Source organism: Nestor notabilis, unplaced genomic scaffold (genome assembly GCF_000696875.1).
Source record: "Nestor notabilis isolate BGI_N333 unplaced genomic scaffold, ASM69687v1 scaffold12193, whole genome shotgun sequence".
Lineage (NCBI taxonomy): Eukaryota > Metazoa > Chordata > Aves > Psittaciformes > Psittacidae > Nestor > Nestor notabilis.
The window spans coordinates 44,526-69,135 of record NW_009921536.1 but is presented as its reverse complement, the minus strand read 5'-3'; the positions used below and the strand labels follow the sequence as shown (position 1 = coordinate 69,135).

At 42.4% G+C, this 24,610-nt stretch overlaps 1 protein-coding gene across 1 annotated transcript in view; it reads right to left on the bottom strand.

Moving 5' to 3' along the window:
* Positions 1-24,610, bottom strand: part of ST3GAL3 (ST3 beta-galactoside alpha-2,3-sialyltransferase 3) — an 84,476-nt gene that overhangs the window by 22,668 nt on the left and 37,198 nt on the right. The window contains exons 5-6 of the mRNA XM_010011208.1: positions 23,990-24,176; positions 2,605-2,751 (exon numbers count right to left, since the gene is read on the bottom strand). Of these exons, the coding sequence (XP_010009510.1) occupies positions 2,605-2,751; positions 23,990-24,176 (334 nt within the window). The remainder of the gene's footprint in view (positions 1-2,604; positions 2,752-23,989; positions 24,177-24,610) is intronic.

The window sequence follows — 24,610 nt, the reverse complement described above, 5'->3', positions numbered from 1 at the left end:
CAGCTTATCCCAAGAAAAGAGAAGTCCATGTGTAGTAGGAAACAGCTCTCCCTTTTCTTAAGACTTCAGTAAACCGACCAAGGAAACTCCTGAAAACTTTACTGGTCCCAGAGGGAAGTCACTGTTTATTGTGGGTGACCAGTTTTACTCCTTGCTCAGACTTCCAGCTACTAATGCCATAAGTGCAATCAAAATGCAGATCTGAGTTGTACCCCCCTAGTATCCTCCAGAACCATCTGGCCCAAATTATACTATCAAAGCAGAGGATGTTACTACATTCACCCTTTATTGAATCCTGGGAAAAACGCTTTGAGATCAGCCTCAAACTATTTTACTAGCTCTCCTCAACCTTGCTGAAAAAGCCCCCAAATTACAAAGTTAATTGGCAGCACATTGTTACCATATGTGGTGCGCAAAAGAAGCACTGAAGTTTATTTAGGCATCAGAACCCAAGACGAGTGGAATATTACTGCTCTTTATGAGGATTTCATGTTGGCCTTGATTACTAAGGCATCCCCAGCCTTGATCCTCCTGTGTGTAGCCTGCACACACAGAAGGATCACACACAACATACCACAGCACACTGTAGCACGGGGGCACCGATCTGCCCCATCCCAGTTGCCCAGGAGAAAATCAGGACACATGCTGTTCACTGTGCTTTTGCTTACTAGACTTCAGTATTTTCCCTTTTCCATGTTTATATGCTTCTTTCTTGAGTGAAGTTTTCCAGGCTGTCTTGCATCTCCAAAGCATGACCTTGAACCCAACCAGCTATGCTCTCCAGCTGCTGGGTCACACTGTCTCTTGTGGAGGAATTCTCCTTGCTCTAGCTGCCTCACTCATCTTGCTAGATCTCTCTCAAATCTCTAATGAGAGTTGGATTCTTGGTTTACAGGCTCTGATTTCCATTCTTCCATTTAAACTCTCAGTGAAAAAAGGTCTGTAGCAAATTTGTATCACTAAGATACTATTCAGACTCCAGTAAAACTTGTACCCACAAGTTAGAAACATTCTGTCTCTGTTTTTAAACTGACAGAATCACCATATTAGAGTGTCCTTGCACAGACAGCACAGGGTATACTAACATCCCACCCCCACAGATGCACCTGCAGAGCTCCTGTTGCCCCATCTAAAGGAATGAACTACAATTTAAACAATCTAGCAGGGGTCATGGCAAAGATTGCTTGCCTAAAAGCTCCATAAACTGTTTCTAAATGCTCAAATGGACTTCCATGAAGTGAAACATCAGGTTTCAATTAAGATGCCTTCATTTCCCAATCTGATGTGTGTTAAACAACCTATCAAAACCTCATAAACTTCAGTTCACAGCATTTTCATTTCCGGATTCTCTCTCCTCCTCTCAGCTTAAGTAATATCTTATGTATTAAAATAACGTGTTTAAAAATAAAAACAAATCTGGAGAAAATAAAGGCAAAAGTCTGATGATTTCTGTCCTCTACTGGGGCAGCACTCCTGATTTTCTGGTAGATAAATCAAGACCACATCTTTCTAAGTGTAAGTTCTGGAGAATGCAGAGAGGTGAAGTAAGTTACTTTCTAGCTCATGGAAATATTTAGAATAAGAAACCTTCAGTGCACAGAGTAAAAATCCAGTGCATCCAGGACCCTATGACAGCTTTCATACGTACACACGCAGCAACACATTTCACTAAAGATCCATTCTGTGTGGCTGAACCTGCCTGCACATCTTTCACAATGCATTTTAAGAAGCGAATTTCTTATCTCCAGGCACCCACCCATCTGACCTGCACATAACAAACATCTCTAATATTTCTGAAGACTTCACATTATAATTAGAGCAAGAAGAAGGCACTGTTCTGTCTGGTCCAAATCTGTGCTGCAAAATGGCAAATCTCCTGTACTGGTAACAATGGAAGGACAATGCCAGGGGCAGAGCAAGCAGACCTTGTCCAGCAAAAGTGCTTCTCTCTGGGTTTGTCAGCTGTGCTAATGTGCCCAAAAATGTCACATGTGCTCTCTATCAACAACTATATCACATGTGTACATGAGTAATTTACCCGCCCAAGTAATACTTTCCTTAATGGTTGATATATTAGGTAAAGCAAATATAAATAGGTTCTGAGGACAGCATTGCAGGGTGAGATAATCCAGAAAACCCAGGTCACCACCTACTCCACACTAACACTCCAAAAAGCTGCACTGGGGGTGAGAGATATGAGAATGACCATGAAAGTATTTTTGTTAATAACCATGACCTAAGACTGTCTTTTGCACTGTTTTCTTCTGCAAGCTTTTACATCTAAAACTTGTCACTGTAATATCAGAATTTCTTACCAAAGGCCTTATAAAACATGCTTTTATTATTAGCCTCAGATGCAACTTTACAGTTGCTTTCAAGACACTGCTGAAATATTGATGGTCCCGCACAAAATCCTCAGTGTTCCACGGAAGGATCTTGCCTTGGCCTGATGGAGGCTGAGCGCTGCCACGATAACAGAGCCAAAGACCTTTCCCTTCAATTTCCATCAGCAGAGGCCCAAAGGAAAAGTAAGAACAGTGTAAGACGTCTGCTGCTTGGTCTCCCATCCTTCCCCATGGTTTGCTTGCTTTGCTTTATACCTACCCCTCTGCCCATCAGGCCATTGTTGAAAGGCAGTCCGATGAAGCTGAAAGCTGCCTCCTGGATGAAGTAGGGATTCAGGATACGTATCTCATGAGGTTCTCTTGGGACACGGGTTGCCACTGACTTCCAAAAGCCATCAGAGGCACTCTGGTAACAGAAAAAAAAAGAAAAGAAAAAAAGAAAAAGGAGAGATAAAACAACAAACACAACTATATATATGTTATATTTGACATAAGAGATATTTGTTATAACAAAAAAAAAACCACCAAAAATTAAAATGCACTACTGGCAGCAGTTCCCACTGTCCCTGCTCACTGCCACAAGCACTCATATAAAGTTGTAGGGGAGGTGGTGCATCCTGGAGGGGTGACAGCAGCTTGTGCAGATGCACTTGAGGTAGTCTGGATGACACGTGTAAAGAAAAGAGAGAGTCCTGGGCTTCAGCACGAATACCCCCTCCCTGGTGCCATCTTTTCACTCTTAATTGGCACTTCAGCTAGTTTGGTTAATGACTTAAGCATTCCAGCACACGCTGTCATCACTCCCACCTGCCTCCAAGGGGATGTACCCTTGGATAGCAAATGCTTTTAAGAACATTCAAAGAGCTAAAAATGACCATACAGCTCTACTCATGCTTTCAACTTTATCCTAGATTTATCCTCTTCTGTCAGGTTTATGTGAATTAAGCTGTAAGCTTATAAAGGTGTCATCTTGTCTTGTGAAGAGTCGTGCATGTTCACGGTACAAGGGGAAAAAATGTCTTCACCCAGTAAACATGGGAGAACACTGGCCTTGAGTACTGCTGCCCTGCTAGACAGCCCTGCCTAGAAGGGGGGTCCATGCCTTTCTGCCACATTGCTTTGTATCATTGCTTCCACTGGTCCAAATGTTAGTGAGTATAGCATGTACTGTCCTCAAAATAACTGGAGGCTCCATGTTCACAGGACTTGCAGATCAATTACATTCTAACATTTCATTTCTGTTTGGGTTAAAAATTCAGATCAAGGCACAAGGAGGATGGCAGGAATTTTAATCTGCTAACCAACAGCTTTGGCAGGATAATCTGATTTAATATCTCCTTGCAGCCTTGAGCCATCTTCCTTGTGAACTCCATGACAAGCGACAGGGGCAGGCATTACACTCTACATAGAAAGCATGTGCTTTGTAAGTCATTATTTACACCAGTTTTGGGTTGCTTGCAGTTTAACAGTGACTTCTCAGTTGCTTTCAAGGCACTGCTGAAAATGTTGATGATTCCCTGCAAAATCCTCAGGAGCCTCCCCTGCCCAGCAGTGATTAGCCCTGTAATTATCAACTGTAATTCTGACACAGCCGATGCCTGCTCCATTTCAGACACTACTTGTACTGCGAACTCTCACGCCACAAGGTGCTGAACGCCTTATGGAGGCCTCTTCATGGAACAATCCCATGATTATCTTTAGCTGCTGAATTTCAGATCCTGAAGAATGAAAGTTTGGTTGATGGCTCTTGCTACAATGGCATTAACACAGCAAACTCGATGAGGATGTGCACTGTTCTCCAAAACAGCAGTCTAAACAGATTGCCACTGCTATTCTGTTTTGATCCCACATGTCCTCTCAAAGCTGCCCAAACATAATATACTTTGCTGACCAGAGCAAGGATCCTTTAAGTTCACATTTCAACAATGGCAAAGTGCTCTCAGGACCTTAAATGTAAAAAGATCCTAATTAACACTCATGTTCTTTAATTATAGTTGAATTCGAAAGAATGCCTGGTGTTAAAGCGGTCCAACACTTTCCATTATAATATGACATTTTCACCCATGGACTGATTCACCATCTAAAAAAAAATTAAAATAAAATATTAACTTTATAATTGCTAATAAAGTTCAACATCCATTTGACCAAGGGATTTGAGGGATTTGGTATGTCAGCTGAGTTTGCCTCCTTGTGAAAATTCACTAAATATTGGATAAATATTAAGCCTTAGGAATTTCATAAAGGCACATGTAAAGCAGAGGCCTTGCAGTTCCAGGGAAAGCGGTGGAAAAAAATTAAATAAAAAGTCACAGATTCCACTTGCATTAAGCACGCTCGAGGTCTCACAGAAATGATGATGATAAACAAAAATCTTGAACAGCTACTCATTCAGCGAAACCATCTTATCATGGGTTTAAGCAGGCACACCCTGGAAAAATAGTGTGTGACCTTGAAACTAAAATAAATTTTGTAACTTCAATTACGATTTCACATGCAACTCTAAATATGGCATTGCCCAAATTCTGCAAACAATTCAAACCAAAGGTCTGCAAGCTACTTAAAGAGAACACAAGTTGCCTTTTGTTTGGACTCACACTCTGTAGGAGATTCTACATGAGTTCTGGGATTTAAGTAGGTTTTACATGGCTTTTACGTTACACCCAAAACATTTAAGAGAAAAGAAGAAAGATTACAAATATTTGAGACTTCTATTCTTTGCTGTTGCTTGAGCTGATAGGAAAAAGATAACTACAAATATCACAGCTGCTCAATTTCCCAGTGCTGGGTGAACCACTAGGACCATACCTTGGCTCCTCTCATTTATTCAATGCCAGTGTAAAATGAATGTGGGCCCTATCCCTAGCTGGGAATGCAACCTCTCTGCTTTGGTCCCTTCTGTGTCTCTGTTTCTCCTGTCATTCCTCCACACTATTTCCTTTAGCATTTTCCTCAGCTATCCCACTGCTCTGAAATTGCTCTGGTTTCTCTCTTTTGTCTCATTTCCATTTGCTCTGTGTTCTTCCCTGTAACTTTTATGTCAGTTCCCCTGAGATTATTATTGAGGGACACCTCGATTTAGTGTGTTTTCGCTCTGTAGATTCTAAAACAATTGTACGGGCAAATGTGGAGTCTCAGCAGATAGCCCTCATGCTTCCACCTATACAGTAGGCAAAGCCCCATACAAGGCTAAAGAACTACAAAGTGTTTTCCTGCCTTATAATTACTGAAATTCTCAGCCTCGTGGTTTGGCTCTCCAAACCCTGTTGTTTTGAGCTACATCTCAAACCTTGTGGTTTTGTTCTGCAGCTTGTCACTGGCAAGCTCCGAAATGCACCACCACTACAACTGCAAACCCCAGGGAGGCTGCTCCCCTGATGCAACCCCCTCGGGAGCTGCGGCATCGGGAGCACAGCTCTTTCCAAGGCTCCACGCTACCGCTGATGCTCGGCCGCCGCTGGTGTGGATGTTCAGTCTGATTGGACACAGATGTTCAGCAAGGTTTCCAAAGCAATTACTTCCCGTCAGGGAACGCTGTCCCTTTGGGAGGAGACAGGCAGCCACCCCAGGAGCAGCAGGCACTGGGAGGGGAGGCGTGCTTTTCCTGCCAGATTTGGGAGCTTGGACTTGCTGTTCGAGGTTGGGGGCATCCCCTTTTCTCTGCTACAGTGACTAAGCCTGAAGTGCTTAAGGGTGGGCCTCTGAGGATGTAATATCTCCCTTCCTGATTATCATAATGACAATAAGTCAGCAAATGCATCTGAAGATTGCTTAGGCAATGTTCCCACAGTACTTCATCACCTCCTGGCACCAAAGTGGAAACCATAGGGTCCAGGCTGGAAATCGCGTTTCCCTGGGTTAAGTTCCCACCTTCATCATTTGTTGGTATTACTGTGCACCTGGAGCCTCAGTCACAGAGGTGACAGCTTTCATGGTGCAAAGGGTTGCCAAAAAGGGCTGACAATATAAGCATAAAGAAACAAGCAACAGAGAGATAGGCAGAAAGGAAAACATGACTGAAGAGCAAGTCTATGAAGGTGTCCTGGGTTCAGCCACAACATTTTTAAGTAATCCTGAAGTGTTTTCAAAATTGTATAGTTGTAAAGGATATCACTAAAGGCTTTAGAGAAGACAATTTAAGAAGCAGAAAAAATTTGTATGGACCAGGGCTTTCAAGCCAGTCTCCTGTACAGCTCTCATCCAGGAAGAGAGACAGAAATATCCCCTCTAGAAACACCACCTCAGGAATAAATGAGTACAGATATGACAGACTAGAGATGGCAGGTTATGAGGAAGGGATGAAAAATGGTAGGGCTCACCTAATAGCTACAGGGCTAAGAAAATCCAGCTGTAATTCCTCATTCTGGCCATTTGCAGAATAGTGAGGGTAATAGGGACAGCCAGTTGTAAACTATTTTTGTCTCCATTCAGTTTTCTATCTCCTGTTCTCAGAATTACCAAGGCAAAACACAACATACACTAAAATAAAATGGGGAAACTTGGAGCCTTATAGCCAAGAAACACACCTCAGCAGAAGATACAAATAGGCTGAGTCTCCCAGAATAACATTTCTAATATACTAAGCAAAATGAGGAGTAATGCCACTGCATCCTGATGACACAGATGCTGCCTCTTCTGTACCTGTCATACTACTGGATTTAGGAGTACAAGCAGCATTGCTCTGGAAGACTTCTAAGTCTGACGGGAAGGGGACAGGAAGACTGCAAAGGTCAGCAACACAAAGCTGAATAAAGTCTGAGTATGCAATACTCTGCTGCAGAGCAGCAACAAAGATGAAAAGACTGGAGAGAGAACCTGTGGTAAATGGACAGTATTGCTTTTCAACTCTGATAACACCAGAAATGGAGAGGAAGAAGGGCATGAGGGAAAGAAAAAGCCAGGGGATGATGTACCAGTCACAAGACCTCACTGTGCCTGGGAGCACGCGCCTGGGTGTTCACTGGCATCTCTGCCCTCACCTAGGCTGGAATGTGGCTTATTCTATACCCGCCATTCATGAGCACTCACTGTCACACAACCACAGGGTACAGCAGAAACACTGCAATCCATCTGCAAAGTTTTTTGAAAGGTTTCTGCTCAGGCATAACTGGATTAGATGTGGAAGATGTGTTTCCACTAGAGAATAACCATCTTATCAGCCAACGCTGCATTTCTCAGCGGTCAAGTAGACACGGAGGCCTAGAAAATGCTCTTCTACAAGTGGTAATATAAATGAAGTTGCATCATTTGCACCGATTATCAAAGCAACAAGGAATTTTTAGCAACAAGAACAGAGGTGCTTAGAGCCTGCAGTCTGTGTTGATGATCAACTGCCAGACCAAAGAGCCCACACTTATATATATTTACCCAACTTTCTCAAAGCGATGGAGAACCCCTCACCACCCTCTGTACACGGCTCCAGTGGCCAGCACTTGTTCTGAATGTTCCTATCTTCAGTTTCTAGAGTCTAGAAATGCTCTAGAGTCTAGAGCCTTTTGTTCCACTGTTATCTGCCCCACTGAAAAGCTCTTACTCTGCCTGAAGCAGGAAAGTTGCAGATTGTGCTCAAGCCTTTCTCTCCGTCCTTTTGTCCTAGTGTCAAAAGAGATGCAGCTGTTGGATTACCCAACAATATGATACTTTTAATCTTTCATAAGTTTTCTTTCTTCTCCCCAAATACCTTCCCATTAAGCCTAAAATCAAATGGTTATTTTCCCAGACCATTCCCTTGTCAGTATTCCCCATCTCCCAACAGCTTCGCAGCATCCAAGAGAACTCCTGACAGGTTGTAAACCCCTCTGATTTATATTTTACTGATATTTCTCAGTGTGAAACTCAAATACATTTTTTTACCTAGTGTTTTCAGCAGCAAAGAGCAGCAAAGCATGATGGAGACAAAAGCACCCCAATAGATGGTACTACTAGAATTTTCTTTTATTTAAGCAAAAACCTAACTATTTTTCATCATTAGAGTAGAGCTAATAATACTTTACTACACTGGCTAGAGATTAGTTTCTTTAGGCTTGATAACCATGTTGAAAACCACAAGATAAGGGAGATTTAATTCTAAGTAGTGGTTGCAAACTCCAAACTTCGTGCCACATATGTAACTACTTGGAACCCTGGTTACACATGAAACTGGAAGCTATCCCATGCACAGATACCAGCTTGGAAAGCAGCAACTTCAATGGCGACAAAAGCCAGCTGGGACACAAGGGTGGCACTGGTACGTCACACATCAGCTAGCTCAAACTTGGCAACATGCTCATTCCTGTGGCTGTCGGTAGGAAGTTTCTGCCCTGTTTACCTGCAAGCATGTATCACAAGTAAGTATAAAAGCATATTCAGAATAAGCCTACTGAATTTCAAACTTCATTTGACCTATGTAACTGAGTGCTACAGCTAATCTAAACAGAGACAGACGTGGGCCTCCTGCGTTGCTGTTTTAACACCAACTATCGTCTTCTGATTCACAGGACTAGGTAGCACGAGGCCAAGGCCAGCTCTAGAGAGGCAGGAGAGCAAAACTATTTTTATGCTGTGTTGTAATTGAAAAGGAATTCCTTTTTTAAAAAGTAGATTCTATGGTTTTATCAGTGTAACTGAGAGCAAAATACAGTTCACAGTTGTAAGATAACAAAACGCTGTTAAAAGAGATTGTCCTGTGAAGAAAATGGAACTTGGAACACGTCAGATGAGCTGCAGAGAAACACTGAAGATTATACTGACGAATACTGTGTTTCACAAGTCAAAGCATAAATGATAGCTCACATACGGTATGCCAGAAGATGTGTTTGTACTAGGCGCAAACAGGGTGATGGATAGACTGTACTACAGACTCTCTTGTTCAAAATGTAAGTTGGATTTTGAGCCAGAATTTGAAGAAATATTCCTGCTTTGAAATATCTTAGGGAAGACGGACGTGTTTAGTAAAAGGAATGGATTTAGATAATTTATGTTTGTGTTGTGGTTTTTTTGCCTGTGAGTAATATAATAATCTTTCAATGAAAACATATCTAAAGCAGCTTCAGAAAAATCCCAAAGAAGACCAGGGCTCTATAATATCACCATTATTTACAGTATTTGATTCCCATAAGGGACCAGCCCCTTTATTTCACTATTATTTTTATGACATAGTTTATGAAATGTCATACTTTTATAACATCTATTAAAAGAATACCAGGGCTGAAAGGCCAAACACACGTGTTAGTAAGCACTGAAGTAAGACTGCCCTGCAACTTCAGCTCAGGATTTCTGTTGTGAACAGTGACTTTCTAATTTTCCCACAAGATTTTTCTTATATCACCATATATCTAAGTGTTTTACAAAAAATACTTTCATATTTAGAGCATCTCTGCAATATTTGGCATGTGTTACACCATTTCACAGGGGACAAAACAGGCAAAGTTGAATGCACAGTTTCTGTTGCCTCCTGATGTTCTACTGCAGGCACCTCAAGCTGAATTTCAGCACATTTCTTAAGCTCACAGCACAACTCCATTGACTTAGCTGCTGGTGAACACCCACCTCTCCTGCTGAATTCCCAGGTCTCCTGCATATCTGCACCACAAGACTTAAATGTGTTTGAGAAATTCTGATCTAACTTGCCCAACATCACACTGGTCATTCAAACCTAAACCACCTCCTCAAGAGGAATCCTCAGTGTCTGTAATTAGGAGACTGCTTTTGCCCCCCCCTCTCCTTTTCTCTCTCTTATCCACTTGTTCTATAACTTCTGCAACTACTTATACCAAGGCTGAATATCGTGCATTACAGAAATCAGCCTAGATCTCAGTCTTCCCTCTCCACTAGATAGACAGCTGTGTTCTAAAAGAGCCAGGATGTAACCATATAATTAAAGATAGCATCTGCACAGGAGAACTGAATTAATGTTGAAAATGCAATCTTATGTTCTAGCTTTTTTTAAACTTCTAGCAGCTTGATCTTTATAACCATAAAGCTCTCTTTAAAAGACTTAGTATTTTTTTTTCTTTTTTTTATATCAACTCAATTAAAAATTCATCAAAAAAATTAACTCACAAAAAACTCCACCAAATAGAGCAATTAAACCCAGGGCACAGTCCTCTAAGTGTGACTACAAGCTCCTGTAAGCTATTGTATTCTAGATCAGCCATTGGATGAGGAAAAATGCAGTCTCTTACAGGGCTCCTGAACTATCTACAATTAACAAACCTGCAAGTGATTGAGGAGTTCCCTGATGGTTATAAACCCTTCCTTTCTTTGCTGTCGCCAGTACCCATCACCCTTCAACCTCCAATACTCCTGCTTCTGCCATGCACCAGACCAGGCTATTGGCTCCTTCCTGTTGTCCAGGTGGCTGGAAGAAGGAGAATGGGTTCCTGAGAGTCCAGGAGAGATTCCCTGCCCTCAGGTCTCTCATCCATACCTCAACAGAAGGGAAAATCCTATTTGGTTCTTACATCCTTGGAGATGCTGCACTCAAACTAACTGTATGGGGAGGGCACCTGACCAGTGCAGGCAGGGCAGGGGAGCCCTGGTAGGACTGACTGTGCCCAGCACTGTGTAGCACTGCCAGCGTCTAACAGCCCTACAGAACATCAGACCAAGCCATGGGATGTCATAGAACAGCAGGAGCCACAGATGGCTGCTGCAGTAACACAGCCTCACTGATTCCCAGACACTGCCCTCAAGAATTGGAGAATCTCAGCAAAATAGTGTGGGAGACTAGTGTTTTTTTATTTTTTTCAAACAGGGATAAAACTCTGCATTTTCAGTAGCCTCACCCTGAGAAACAGCCAAGTTATTTTAGCTGAACTTTCCAGCTGTGCCAAATACATGGCATGGAAAACATCAGCTCAAAGATGACAGTGTAAGAAAACGATAGAACGATTTCCCCCTTCGCTTGTAACAGAAAACGTAAGGTGATCCCAACTAAAAGCACAGCTACCTGCTCCACTTACAACAGTATGCCTGCACAAAAGGAAAAAATCCAACCAAACAACCCCAAAAACAATTAAAAAAAAGCTATTTTTGCAGGTTTTGGTGACAATGCATGGGGGCATCTCAGGGCATCTGAGGACACCCATCAGCAAAGCCTTTTTTAGGGAGCTGAACTGGTTCATGAGTCTGAATACAAACAACAACTCCTCAAACAACACATATTTAGACTAAACTCTTGGCACATTACAACAAAAAAAGCTAAAGGATCACCACGGGAAGAATTATGGCCTAGAAAGCCTCATCGCTTTCTGAAGTTATCGTACAGCGAGTCTCTAGGGAAACTTCTACATTGTTTTTACAGCAAGAGTACACAGAAAATGTCTTCTCCTATTTTGGCATCTTTGCTGAAATGAGAAGCCAAATAATTTGTATGTTCACTGAGTGTTCATATAGAATATATACAAATTATTCAGTATCCTTTAGGAGGAGAAAGCAAGAAGGTCAAAATAACAAGAGGTTGGGAAGATGCCAACAAACTCCTGTCCTAGTTTATTTTCTAGACTTGCATTAATAATAGGTGTTTTACAAACAAGGAGTTGTCAAGTATCATTATTTAATATTCTTAAAAGATGAGAATTTAAATAAAACTGTAATCCAAACAGAACATTCACATTTAAGTTTTTTCTGAACAGTTAAAGTGCTGATGCCTGGGCCAGGCTTGATGTTTTCTATACTTGTCAGTTGTGTGCAAAGTTAATTTCACAGAAAAAGATGAGAACACAACTGATAGACCAGCTGAGAAAAACTTCCAAGCAGACCTACCAAAAGCCTTCTGCATGCAACAGCTTGGTCATTTTTCTTCAATTATATGTCTCTGATTAAAAAAAAAAAAAAAAGAAAAGCAAGATACTAACACCTTTACAAACCTGGTCTTAACTAAGAAGAGATGAAACACCCTTAGACATATTCTGTAAATACACAACTGTAAGAATACAAATACTGCAGAAAAATGTAAGGTCTTCCCAGAATCTATCTTGCTTACTACCTTCACATGGCCTGGTTGATTTTTCACTTCTGTTGTCAGGACAAGTGTTCATATTAAATAACTGTGAGTGTTGAGGTAGGAGAGAAGCTGGATTTAGAGGAGGAGGAGGTCTGAGATTCACACCCCGTGCACGCAGGAGCATCCTCCTCTCTTGCAGAAAGAAGCTGCCATTCTTCTTGGGAAGAACCAGAAGCACAGAACACACAGCTGGAGCACAGGGGAAAGAAATTTAGGAAGATAAAAGCACAAGGGGAGCTTAACTACCTCAGTGTTTATTATAGCAAACTGGAGATATAGGTCAGCCCCCTGTCCTGGAGTCCTCGGTGCTTCAAGACAGAGAAAATATTACAGATTGCTCAGACAGCACCAACTATGCAAGTAATCCACAGAGCCCGCCAAGGAACACATGTGTTTCAGGCATAAATCGTCCAATCTATTCCTTTCTGAATTAACATCTGTCATCATGACACTATTCAAAATGACTGAAGACTGGATCATATTAACAACCACACATTTTGGATAAATATTTACTGTTCAGATTTCTTTTATTTTCCCCAGTTTAAAGAAAAAAAAAATGCAGATAGCAAAATTCCTAGATCTGTGAAAAAGGAGTCTCTTTTCAGGCACTGATACAAAGCATGTGATTTCATTTACAAAATCAAATCAGTTTTTTTCCCCTCCTCTATGAGTCTTCACACTGTACATGGGTGAACTCAGCATCCTGTGGTGTTGCAATGCTTTCCAAAGGGCTATTCTGGGGAATTTTGTTATGCTGGAGGTTGCTCACCTCAGAGATTCCACGAAACCTTCTCCCTTGGGATGCAGAAACAGATCTGGCTAATTGTACCCCAGGAAAAGAAAATTTTCCCGTGACTTTTGCAGGCAACTGGATGAAGCAAATAATATACTTTCACTAAAAGCTTCTCAAGGGTATTACTGGCTTGCTATCCTGCTCCTCGAAGTCAACAAGCAGGTCATAGAAAGTGAAGGACAGGGGTCCCGAGAGACATTGTTCAGGGTGGTGAGAAGGCAATACAAAAGTGCAGCCCTGTCCTGGGCACTCCTTGGAAACAGAATATTCCTAGCCACTGGATTAAGTCTGTATTTCAGAAAAAGCTGTCAGCAGTCAGTGCTCACCTCTGCAAGTGTGTCGTTCGAGTATTATACACACAGATTTCTAGGAAATTACATCTGTCCAGGCTGATTTTATCTGGCTTCAGGTCCCAGCCCCTACATTCTACTATTTCCTATCAGCACTGCTTGAAAGGCCAAGAGAAATCCTGCATAGCAGGGAGCAGTGCCCCCTCCATCAGCAACTTCTCCTTCTAGCCTTTTACTCTCATGCTGCTTGAGCAGAACTTTACCAAGACACCAACTCTTGAATTTAAAACTTCAAGAGCAAATTCATCAAGCCTGTAGGGCAGATGTAGCAGAAATAATTACAGCCATATTAACGTGCTACCTTTTTTGGTTCTTTGCCTAGCTTCAGATATAGTTCTTCCTACTAAATTAAAAAGCTTTATAAGAAAAAAAATGTACCCCCTAGGTAGATTGAGAGACACTATAAGTAAATCTCCCCAAAATCTCATGCATAAGCTAAATAAATTGAACTCAAATCTCTTTGACTAAGGGAGGCTTTGCAGACTTCAAACGCTTTTGTAGTTCCTTACTGAAGTGTTAACACAGAACATCTTTATTCTACTAGCACTTGCATGAATAGTTGATACCCTCTGGGTAATGTTTCATTGTTGATGATATTCTCTGTTTTCCATGTGCTGGATTCACAAAGTACTGCTCCGGTATGGAGGAACATGTGCTGCACAAGTGGGCAACGCAATATCCTCAGTGAGCATGAGCTGCACTGGTGGTAAAGCCGTCTACATCTGGATGGAAGAGACACCCACATGTTTGCATGTGAGGCCAGGTGGAGATGCTGCTGTGCAAGCACTTACCTCTTCATTTGGTCTGCCAGGTGCCCAGTCACATGCGTATGGGACACTGAATATGTGTATCTTGGCCAGCATGCAACCACCAGGCTGTAGTGAGGGACAAAAGGCAGGACAGAGCCTCCTGGGTATTTGCGAGCTGGGGGAAATCTGTGGTCCAAGAGAGCAACACAGGCAATGGGGCAATTTTGTTAGCTCTGCTATTTCTGGAATTGTGTGTTTCATTAAGATCAGCATCAGATTTGGAAGGAATTTCTTTACATTGCCTCAGATATTCCAAACCTATATTTGAACAATGCAGCCAATCAGTATAACCTGAGTTTACATGCACTATGACCTTAAAATGCACCTTTCAGCATTTGCATAATATTGATGTCTGAATATTGTCAGTCTGCCAAATAGGGCAAGTGCAACATGAGCATCCTCCTGATGCTTTTTCAAGACAGCTACACTGGCTTTTCAGTTGGCCCTCACTTATGTTGGCTTTGTAGAAGAAGAGATCTGGAAAAAATACAACTCCTTAAATTATCTTTTTTTTTGACTCTGACTGAGTCACAGATCAAGACGGAAGGAGTGATCAAATATCTAGGAAAGGACAGCAACCGTCAGTTGGATAGCAGCAGACATCAGAAGAGATTAGAAGATGACAATTTTTGGAAGAACTTGTCTCAGGATAAAGCAGGACAGTGAGGCAATTCCAAAAAGAATGTCATAGAATGGTTTGGGTTGGAAGGGACCTTAAAGATTATCTAGTTCCAACCTATCGCCGGCAGGGACACCTCCCGTTAGACCAGGTTGCTCCAAGCCCCGTCCAACCTGGCCTTGAACACTGCCAGGGATGATGGGGCAGCCACAGGTTCTCTGGGCAACCTGTGCCAGTGCCTCACCACCCTCACGGTAAAGAACTTCTTCCTAATATCTAATCTAAATATACCCTCTTTCAGTTTAAAGACATCCCCCCTTGGTCCTATACCTAAATGCTCTTGTAAAAATCCCTCTCAAGCTTTCTTGTAGGCGCCCTTGTGGTACTGGAAGGCTGCTCTAAGGTCTGCATGGAGCCTTTTTTTCTCCAGGCTGAACAACCCCAACTCTCTCAGCCTATCTTTACAGCAGAGGTGCTTTAGCCCTCTGATCATCTTCATGGCCTCCTCTGGACTTGCTCCAGCAGGTCCATGTCCTTATGCGGAAGCTCCAGAACCGAACACAGTACTCCAAGTGGGGTCTCATGATAGCAGAGTAGAAAGGCAGAATAATCTCCCTTGACCTACTGGTCACACTTGTTTTGATGCAGCCCAGGATACAGTTGGCTTTCTTGTCTGCAAGTGCACATTGCTGTGCTATGTTGAGCTTCTCGTCAACCAACACCTCCAAGTCTTTCTTCTCAGGGCTGCTCTCAATCCATTCTCTTCCCAGTCTGTGCTTGGGATTGCCCCAAACCAGATGCAGGACCTTGCACTTGACCTTGTTGAACTTCTTGACTTCAAAATGTCCCAATCTTGTCAAGGTCCCTCTGGACGGCATCCCTTCCCTCCAGCGTGTCAACAGTACCACACACCTTAGTGTCATTGGCAAACTTGCTGAGGGCACACTCAATCCCACAAAGATGTTAAACAGCACCACTCCCAATACTGACCCCTGAGGAACGCCACTAATGACTGATCTCCACATGGACATCAAGCCGTTGACCACAACCCTTTTTAGTACAATCATCTTGCCAATTCCTTATCCACTGAGTGGCCCATCTGTCAAATCCATGCCTCTCCAGTTTAGAGATAAGGATGTCCTACTAGGGCAATGATTCAGTCTCTTCAGGGGGTAAATTATGCTTGGGTCTTTTCATTCAAGAATGATGTGAAGGAAGAGGAACTAAAGAAAAATAAAAATTCATCTGGAGCTCTCCAATTTTTCACATCACAGCTAGGATTACTGAGCCAGAAATGAAGACGATGCTGTCTTGGCAGATGTGGGATAAAGGTTCTTTAAGGACTACCAAATTCTAGAATGAGTAATGCTTCTTATCTTTTAATAGGAAGTGTAGTGCAAGGAAGACTGGAGTTAGGTAATAGCAAGCAAAGCAAGGGAGAAAAAAAGACAAAACCCATGCACAGTGTGGGAATGAATGGAAGGACATGCACATCAACAGTTTTAATTTTAAGGAGAAACTATCTAAAATTGGGGTAATATATTATTCCTACAAATATAGATACTTCACAAAGTTTTGATACCTGGAATTTTTGATCCAGAAAATAGTGTAGCTACAACTGTTTTTTTTCTTCACCTGCTCCAGAAGCTTTGATGAATATGGCTACAAACTTGTGGATACTGATGATGATCCTGTCCAGGTGAACAAGTTTTAATGTCCAGAGTGCATCCATCTGATAATACTAAATGCTGTGAAGGCACACTGCAATGGCAACAGCTGATGCTTGACAGTATACTTACAGACACACTAAGTATGTCTGGGTGGGAACAGCTCTCAGCTATGTAGCGACCTGCCTAATCTTATTATGCTGTTGCATGCAGGTATGTATGAAGGGCAAGCTCCAGCCTGCACTTCCCATACCATCAACCTTCCTTTAGGAACCTGACCAGGAAGTCTCCCCACAAGGCCCATGTTGAAATCTGGGTCAGTTGTCTACTGAGGCTCCTGTAAAGTCCTCACCACAGTGCTACCTGAAAGCTTGTTAAAAGCTATACAACACAGAACGAAGGTCTTCTCCCTTTTCTGATCAGCAAGGAAAAGATTTTATATAGTATATTTATATATTTACCAGCTTCTTTTCTAACCGTGACTGGAGAAAAACTGGCTCACTTTCTTTCATAGGACACCAGTGTTCATACTTTTCCTTACATCTTCTGGAAATGGCTCTGATCTCATAGGCCAGTCACAGAGAAGGATTTATTTTTTCACATACAAGTGTTCCTTGGTTCCCTTGGGCCATTCCAATCAAAGCCCTGCGCTGGAGGACCAGGTCCTGACCATGGGAGCACAACCCCTCAAGCAGTATGCACTAGCTTTCTGCACAGCCAGAGAGAAATCAAAACCGAAAAAAGTCAAAGTTGTCCCAAGAATCATTCCAGAAAGACAAACTAACTCCCAGCTACTCTTTGTCAAAGGAATACAGAATATTCTCCACAGAATACATCATGCAGACTCTCCCTCCTCTTCTCAGTCCAAGACTTGGTAGGAGCCAGAAGAGCCTGCCTCATCTTTTTTCACTTTATTGCAAGGCAATTGCTTCAGCATTTAGTAACGGTTCAGCTGCCTTGACTGAAGCACTGAACCATCTTGATGATGTGATAAGGTATTCTCTGCTATCAATTCCCCCTAAAATCCCCCCCGGCTTTGTGAGTAGAAATGGCCTTTTGCACTGTGTGCCAGGACCACAGGACAATCACCACTGAAAAGCTCTTTTTGCCTCTTTCCCAGTGCAAGCCTCATCATGTCCTTTATGCACACCGGCTGCCTTACTCATCAGCCATGCCTTCCTATATAATACTTCCAAAGGGATTAGTTATTAATGGCTATTTAAGTGAAACCTCAAATTTGTGAGAGAAATGGGACAACCCTTAAGCTAACTTCCGAATTCAAAAACTCGTTTATAATGGAGCAGCAAGTCCAGCTTCTGTCCCACTCCACTCAAGTCCAAGGAGAGCAGGAGGACAGAAGGCAATCCCTACCCAGGCATATTTCTAAGCAGATGGGCTAGAGCTCTGTCTCAGCACAGGATCAGGCATCGTGAATCTGTAACCAAGCTTTGCATTCATAATGCATTAAGACAACTAGTGGTGGATTTACAGCACCACCAAAACCAGATGAAGAATCTTTCTCACAGTCCTTTAAAAACTGGGAAGACTAACTGTATAACATACTTTAAAGCAACAAGCCCCTGGGAGGAGGGAAGGGAAAGAAAATATTTACAATTCAGAAGCAGGCTCTGGAGTGAAAATGCGAATGGCAGTGCCCCCTCCATTCCCCACAGGCAAGTGGGAAAGGACTGGAAAAAGCAGGTTCTCCCTCCCTAGGCCAGACCCAGAGAAACTGCCTGCTCAAGTGCTGGGCTCAGGTTCCAAACAAGTTGGAAATACATACATGTGGATGAAGCTTTACTTGGGGTTGGGCAGCAAGGACAGATTTACAGCCTCACTATTTTTCTCAAGCCAACAGGAGGAGCATGGTGGCTCCCACGTTTTTTTCAGGCATGCAAAACAGCCCACAGGCAAAGCTGGTTCATAATCCGAGGAATCTATGGTGTACTATGAGGCTATGACGTTCACAGTCTGCCCTAGCAAACACGTAGCATGACAAGGCCATTAACTAATGGAAGAAGAGAAGCTCTAAACAAAAGCTCAGCAGACAGCAAAGGCTCTGGCATCAGTCCGGCCTTGGCTCTATCACAGTAACAGAGGCTGATCAAGGCAGGAAGTATTGTGACATACATTTCAGCAGGACTAGAAGTAACCTGTTGACTTAAAGCAGAAATGTAGCTCCCAAATAAAAGGTTAAAAAAATATGCTCTGCTGCCACATCTACAAGATCTCCAAAGCAGTAGCCACATGCTGTAACACACAAGGAGGGGTTATGTCGTGCCCACTGCTGGAGTCTCAACATCTGCTGGAGGATGACTGCTTTTCAGATGGCACCACTGCTGTGTGCGAGTTGCCAGAGGCATGCCCCTGCAAGGGACAGACAGCCAAACTTGGCCTCGCTTGCAGGCAGGTGCTCACTCGCTCCTATGACTTTCACTATCAAAGGGAGCTTCAAGGTGCTGCAGGCACTCACTGCACAAGTGACGACTCCTGGCAACGGCTGCTGAAATTCCTGCTAGAAACATCCGCAGGCTCATTATTACATGTGAAGGAAGCTTGTGAGCTGCCAATTTCTAGTTAAACCTTTGCCCTCACTTGGCTTCTTTACCACCATGTGCCAGATGTTCAGGGAAGTGAGTTCCAGCAAGCAAGATTGCTCCTTCTGATTCACTAATGATGGGCAAAAAACCACCCTGGAGTCAGCGTCAGCATCAGGATGCGATGGCTGGTTTGCATAATTAGCACTTATAAACTCTTCCGTTTGTTTCAGGAAGCATCTACTCTCCATACAATAGAGAAACTTTCAGCTTTTGACCATTATTTTAGTAGAGAAGAGCAGTATATGGCCAAACTACCCTCCCCTTATAATTCCCTTGGTACTTTGGGTATCCAGGCAGACCCTCAGTCACTGAGAGACCCAGGGTGATAGCAGTGAGAAGCAGGGTGGATCACATTATATATGGGTAATGCCTCTTGGCAAAAAGAACAGTCCAGGAGAGAACGTATCTGTTCTGAGTGACTGCACATGAATAATTCACGTCTGGGGATGCATTAGGAGCAGCACTTTCACCAGAGGAGGGATGCTTGGAAGTGCAGCAGGCTCTTACATCAGTGATTGCAAGTCAGTGCTGCCAGACCAGTCACCACAGACACACGAACAACCCACATCTGTGACCCTTCTGCAGTAATCATGGGTTCATGCAACTGCAGGCTGTGGGACTCCAACCCACTTCCTTTCCACTTATATATTGACATATTAGTCAGCATGGTGCAATACTCCCCCTCTGCCAACCATGTCATCTTACCCCATTCCACAGTTCTTTCCCTGCTTTTTTGCAACAAGTATAATTATCTTCTCCTTCAGTTTATTCTAATACTTGTCAAATGACTGAAATCAGATTACCAGGATTTTAGTTGCTCAGATTCACCCATCTTTCCCCTTCTTAAAGACAGCTCTATACTCCACAATGATATAGTACTGTGCCCTAACTTGTAGCAAGACTTGCAATTTTTAGTGCCAGCTCACCCAGAACTCTATGACGGAGACTACCTTTATTTTGCTACTGATGTTGGATATTTAGCCAAACTGGTCCTTTTTCTAGATTAATCTTTTCTCTCAAGCTTTTATTTGCTTCCAGATATTTCTGGTTTAGTGTGAAATAAAAAACGAGCTTCTTTTTTTTTTTTTTTTTTTTTTTTTTGTTTATATTCTAACTGCTCCTCTTTCAGGACATAGCAGCTCCCAGGGCACTGAGGCATCATGCAAATCTCCAGGAGGCTGTTGCACCAGACTGCATGTAACACACCAAATCCTCTGCCTCACTGTTCTGCTGCTGCTTCTGCATCACACTGATTCTTTTTCCTTATAACATCTCCTGAAAATCTTTCTCTCTACAAAGCACTTACCCCTTTCGCGGTATGCAAATGCTGCCAGAAGACTAACATAACACAGAGCAAATCCTTCTCAGCTGCAGGGAGAATAAACTTAATCTGATCACTGACCCCAGCAATAAATAGCCATTCACTTTCATTTACTCTCTCAGATAAAGTCCCTTTGATCTCGCTTACTCAAGAGAGGACTAAGCAAAGATCTTAGTACCTGGCCCAGAATCTCCGGTCAGGCAGGTCCAAGCGGCTCAAGGCCTGGTGTCTGAAATCTCATACCCAGCCTGTGACTGTACCATGAATGCATGCAGTTGCCATCAGCATTCAGGGGCAAATGAAATATCAGAGGGGAGAGTTCAGACCATTTTATTTGAGAAATGTGTCCACTTCCACAGCAGTCATGTTCTTTAGCAGGATGCTTCCATCTCCCCTATCTTTGTCCTGAGGTCAGACTCCTGACTGTAACCACTGGTTTGCAGTGGGGAGGAAGTTTTGCAGAGGGACAGGCCTACGTCAGAAAAGGAATAAGCAACAGTGGCATACAGAGTTGCCAGGTCAAGCAAGTGCCTCTAGATGAATCCAGGAAAAGAAGAAACTCCCTTTTCTCTGGAAAATGAGCTTAGAGAGAAATAGAAATGCCCCATAGAGAGCACTGGGCAGGCATTTATCATTTTAAACTTACTACACACTGATAAAATACTAACACTCACTACTAGAACAAACAGACGCCTACATCTTATTCCCAGGGCACTGTTAGTTGTCCATCAGGTCATTTCTTCTAGCTAAGAGACAGCTCTTTTTGCATTGGTTTCCACAAAAAAGGCAGCTGTGCTAGCCACCTGCTTGCAGCTAAAGCCAGTGACAGCAAGATCCCAGCCTCAAATAGAGAGAGATCAGACTAGAGAGAATAAGACAGATGTTTTCCAGTCACCTGGACTGCATCCCAAAGCATTCAGTGAACTGGCTCAGCTGCCTCAAAACTCAGCTATGATTCCCTTTGGGAATTTGTGTAGAACAGGTAGGGTGTCATAGGATTGAAAAATGGACAAAAGCAGTACCTAGACTTAAGAAGGTAAGAAAAGGGAAGAAAGTTGATTTATGATTTCAATTCTCAGAATAGCAGGATTAATTATTTACAAGCACATGAAAAAAAAACCAATCCCAAACCCACAAAGATTGAGTAGCAGCCCAGGTGGATTTGTCAAGAACAAATCATAACTGAAAAAAATAAAGTATTTCTTTATACAGGGAAAACAGTATTATAGGAGAGAAGCAAGACATGGACTGGAATTCAGTAAGGTTTCTGACATATCAGTTTCACAAACATGCCAAAAAATGTTATAAATGATACCACATATAATATTACAACTTCAGAAGTGGAAAAAAAAAACCAACAAAAAAACCAAAAAACAAACAAAAAAAAAACCCTATCTAGGAGGAGTTCCCAGTGGGTTCACTGTAGAAATGGAAGGATGTTCTTACTTTGGGATCTGCCTAGGAACCAGCTTTGTTTAGTTTTCATTATCAACCTGGAGGGTGAAATAAAAAGTGTGTTTATTAAACTGCAGAGGACATGAATCTGGAAAGAATGGCAGGTATGCTGGAAAGCTCTGCCAAAGGAACTTGGCAAATTGAAGGAGTGTTTTGGAAGAAAGAATCGGTAGCGACAAGAGCATGGTGCTGCTCTTTGGCAGGAAGCATGAACAGCACAAGCACAGGGGGCAGAGCTGGGAAGGATAATGCTTTTCAGTTCTTCCTGAGACCTGGAGTCTCAAGGAACTGGACACTCACCTTCAGTCCTATGCCACTGTGGAAAACACAGTCAAAACAGCGGATGTATAAAGAATGAGAACTGCAAGGCTAGTGAAATAGTTGTTTGCTCCTCTTTAATTGCTGTACTCTGGACATTTTGGGGCACTACTCTAAAAAAAGGATGAATCAACTGCAGGCATTCAAAAGAGCAACAGGAATTGAGATCTGGAAAACATTACCTACAAGAACTGAAAATAATGGAGTGCTTATTCTAAAGAAATGGAGGATAATGAGGCCAACCACAAAACCACTGAAGTAACATGCAGTTGCAAGACGCTCAAGTTCTTGCTGCTTTCTGGCAAGCTGGGCACTGAAGCACACAGTTAAGACTACTGCATTTTCTCTCCCCAGTCTTCTAGCAAGTTTTAACAAAGTATTCACTGCATTTTTCCAAGAGCAGGGGATACCACATCAGAATCCAGTGACGACAGCATGACTGCAAGCATCAGGTGGAAATTCAATCTGTTTTGAAGTAAACCAATCCATCCTTAGAACTTCACACTACACACTAGGAGTCCCTTCAACTGCCTTCTGGTTGCAGGGCGATGACACTGCCAGGGCTTTCCCTTGCCCAGAAAGAACAACAAGAGCATGACATAAACCAAAGAAAACTACTTTTGACTCAATTATTCATGTTACGAAAGCCCGCTTGTGCTTGCCCAGGGCCTGACAGGTAACTTCATCTGTCTGGTACCAGGAAAATAATTGCAAGTTGGTGCCAGTGTGAGACAAGAGCAAAGTATGAGCCCTTAAGGCCATCTATGTAACAACCGACTACAATATATTCCCAGACTTTCATTCTGTATATGGTGAGCTGCCAACCTCCTCTCTCTGTCTCTAAATACAGGATATAACATTCCATCCTCTGAACATTAATCCATTTGTCTGGTTATGTGTTGAAAAATGATTAAAGAAGACTTGAAAACAGATATATAGGATTTGTAAAACAAGTATACCCAAATAGAGGTCATTTATTCTGGATTTCATGACAAGAGATAAAGACAAACCATCAACTGAATGAGAAGTCACAATCTGATTCCATTTAGGATGGGTGAACTGAGAACAACCCTGACTAGTAACAGGTCCATGGTACTTCAGAAGGGCACTAATGCAATGGACTGGGACAAAATATTTACATGGGAAAAGCAGAGGATTTACCATTTCAGTGTGTTAAGACTAGACTTGATACTATTCTTCTGTGATACTTCAGCCAAACACAAATCATGAATCTCAGTGCAACAATAACTGAGCAAAATATGACGGCTTGTGCCATTTAGGAGGTCACATGAAGTCTGGATTATGGCCTTTTCAACAAGTTGTGCGGGCTCCTGTGCCGTCACATCCTTATCCCCAAAATCCCATTGCTTCCCCTTGCCACTGCTGTTTTCCTTCCTCTGCTCTTAAATCCGGAGTCCATATACCACACAAAAAACAGTCCTTTCATATACTCTTTAAAATAAAAAAAAATTAAATTGTACACACTAACATAATCTTGAATAGAAAGCCTCATCTGTGATGCAAGGCCAGCTTACAGACAGATGTCTTTGTAAAACATATTTAATTAAAGCTGAAATCCACGGAGGTAAAAAAAGCCATCACTTAAGTGCAGCAGGACACACACAGGAAGTCTCCTCAGATCAAAACATGGCAAATATGACTGTGATATAATGTCTGCCCACCATTTCTAATTAGGTGACCTTCACAATGTCAGCTGACAATGTTCTTACCACTTTCTCCTTGTAAACAATGTATTTCAGCCACTTGAAATCCTGCCATTTGAATCCTGCCAGAACAAACAGGGAATCCTTCTCATACTGCTCCATTTTCTGGATTGCACCTTCGGGATATGTGATCCGGAGCGTTGTCTTGCCACCCACATCTTTTTCAAAGCCCTTCACTGGCGCAGAGTTCAGCCTGCAAGGCAACCAGAGAAGACACTGCCATGGATTCCCACTTACACTCACGTATGTTAATGATACAGCAATGACTGCTGGGCAAGAGCTCCCTGTACACAGCTGTTAGAGCAGCAAACATTAACTCTTGTAGTTCTTCATCACAAATATTTGTGAAGCTTTATACCAAGTCACAACAGTTTAATTAGAAGCTATTTAAATTATTTCATTGAATGTAATGCAAACCATTTCTGCACATCCACTTGAAGCTTTGGAAAAGGAAACGGAAAAATACTATCCTTGCAAATTTAGAGTTACAAACTAAGCATTAATATTTTGTCATCGCTCTGGTGCATGGGGTTATCCCTCTCTAGGTGCACTTGCCTTTGTTGAAATTCATTAACTTCTTCCCTGCCTGTCCAGGTCTCACTAAATGTCAACACAGCCTTCTGGTGT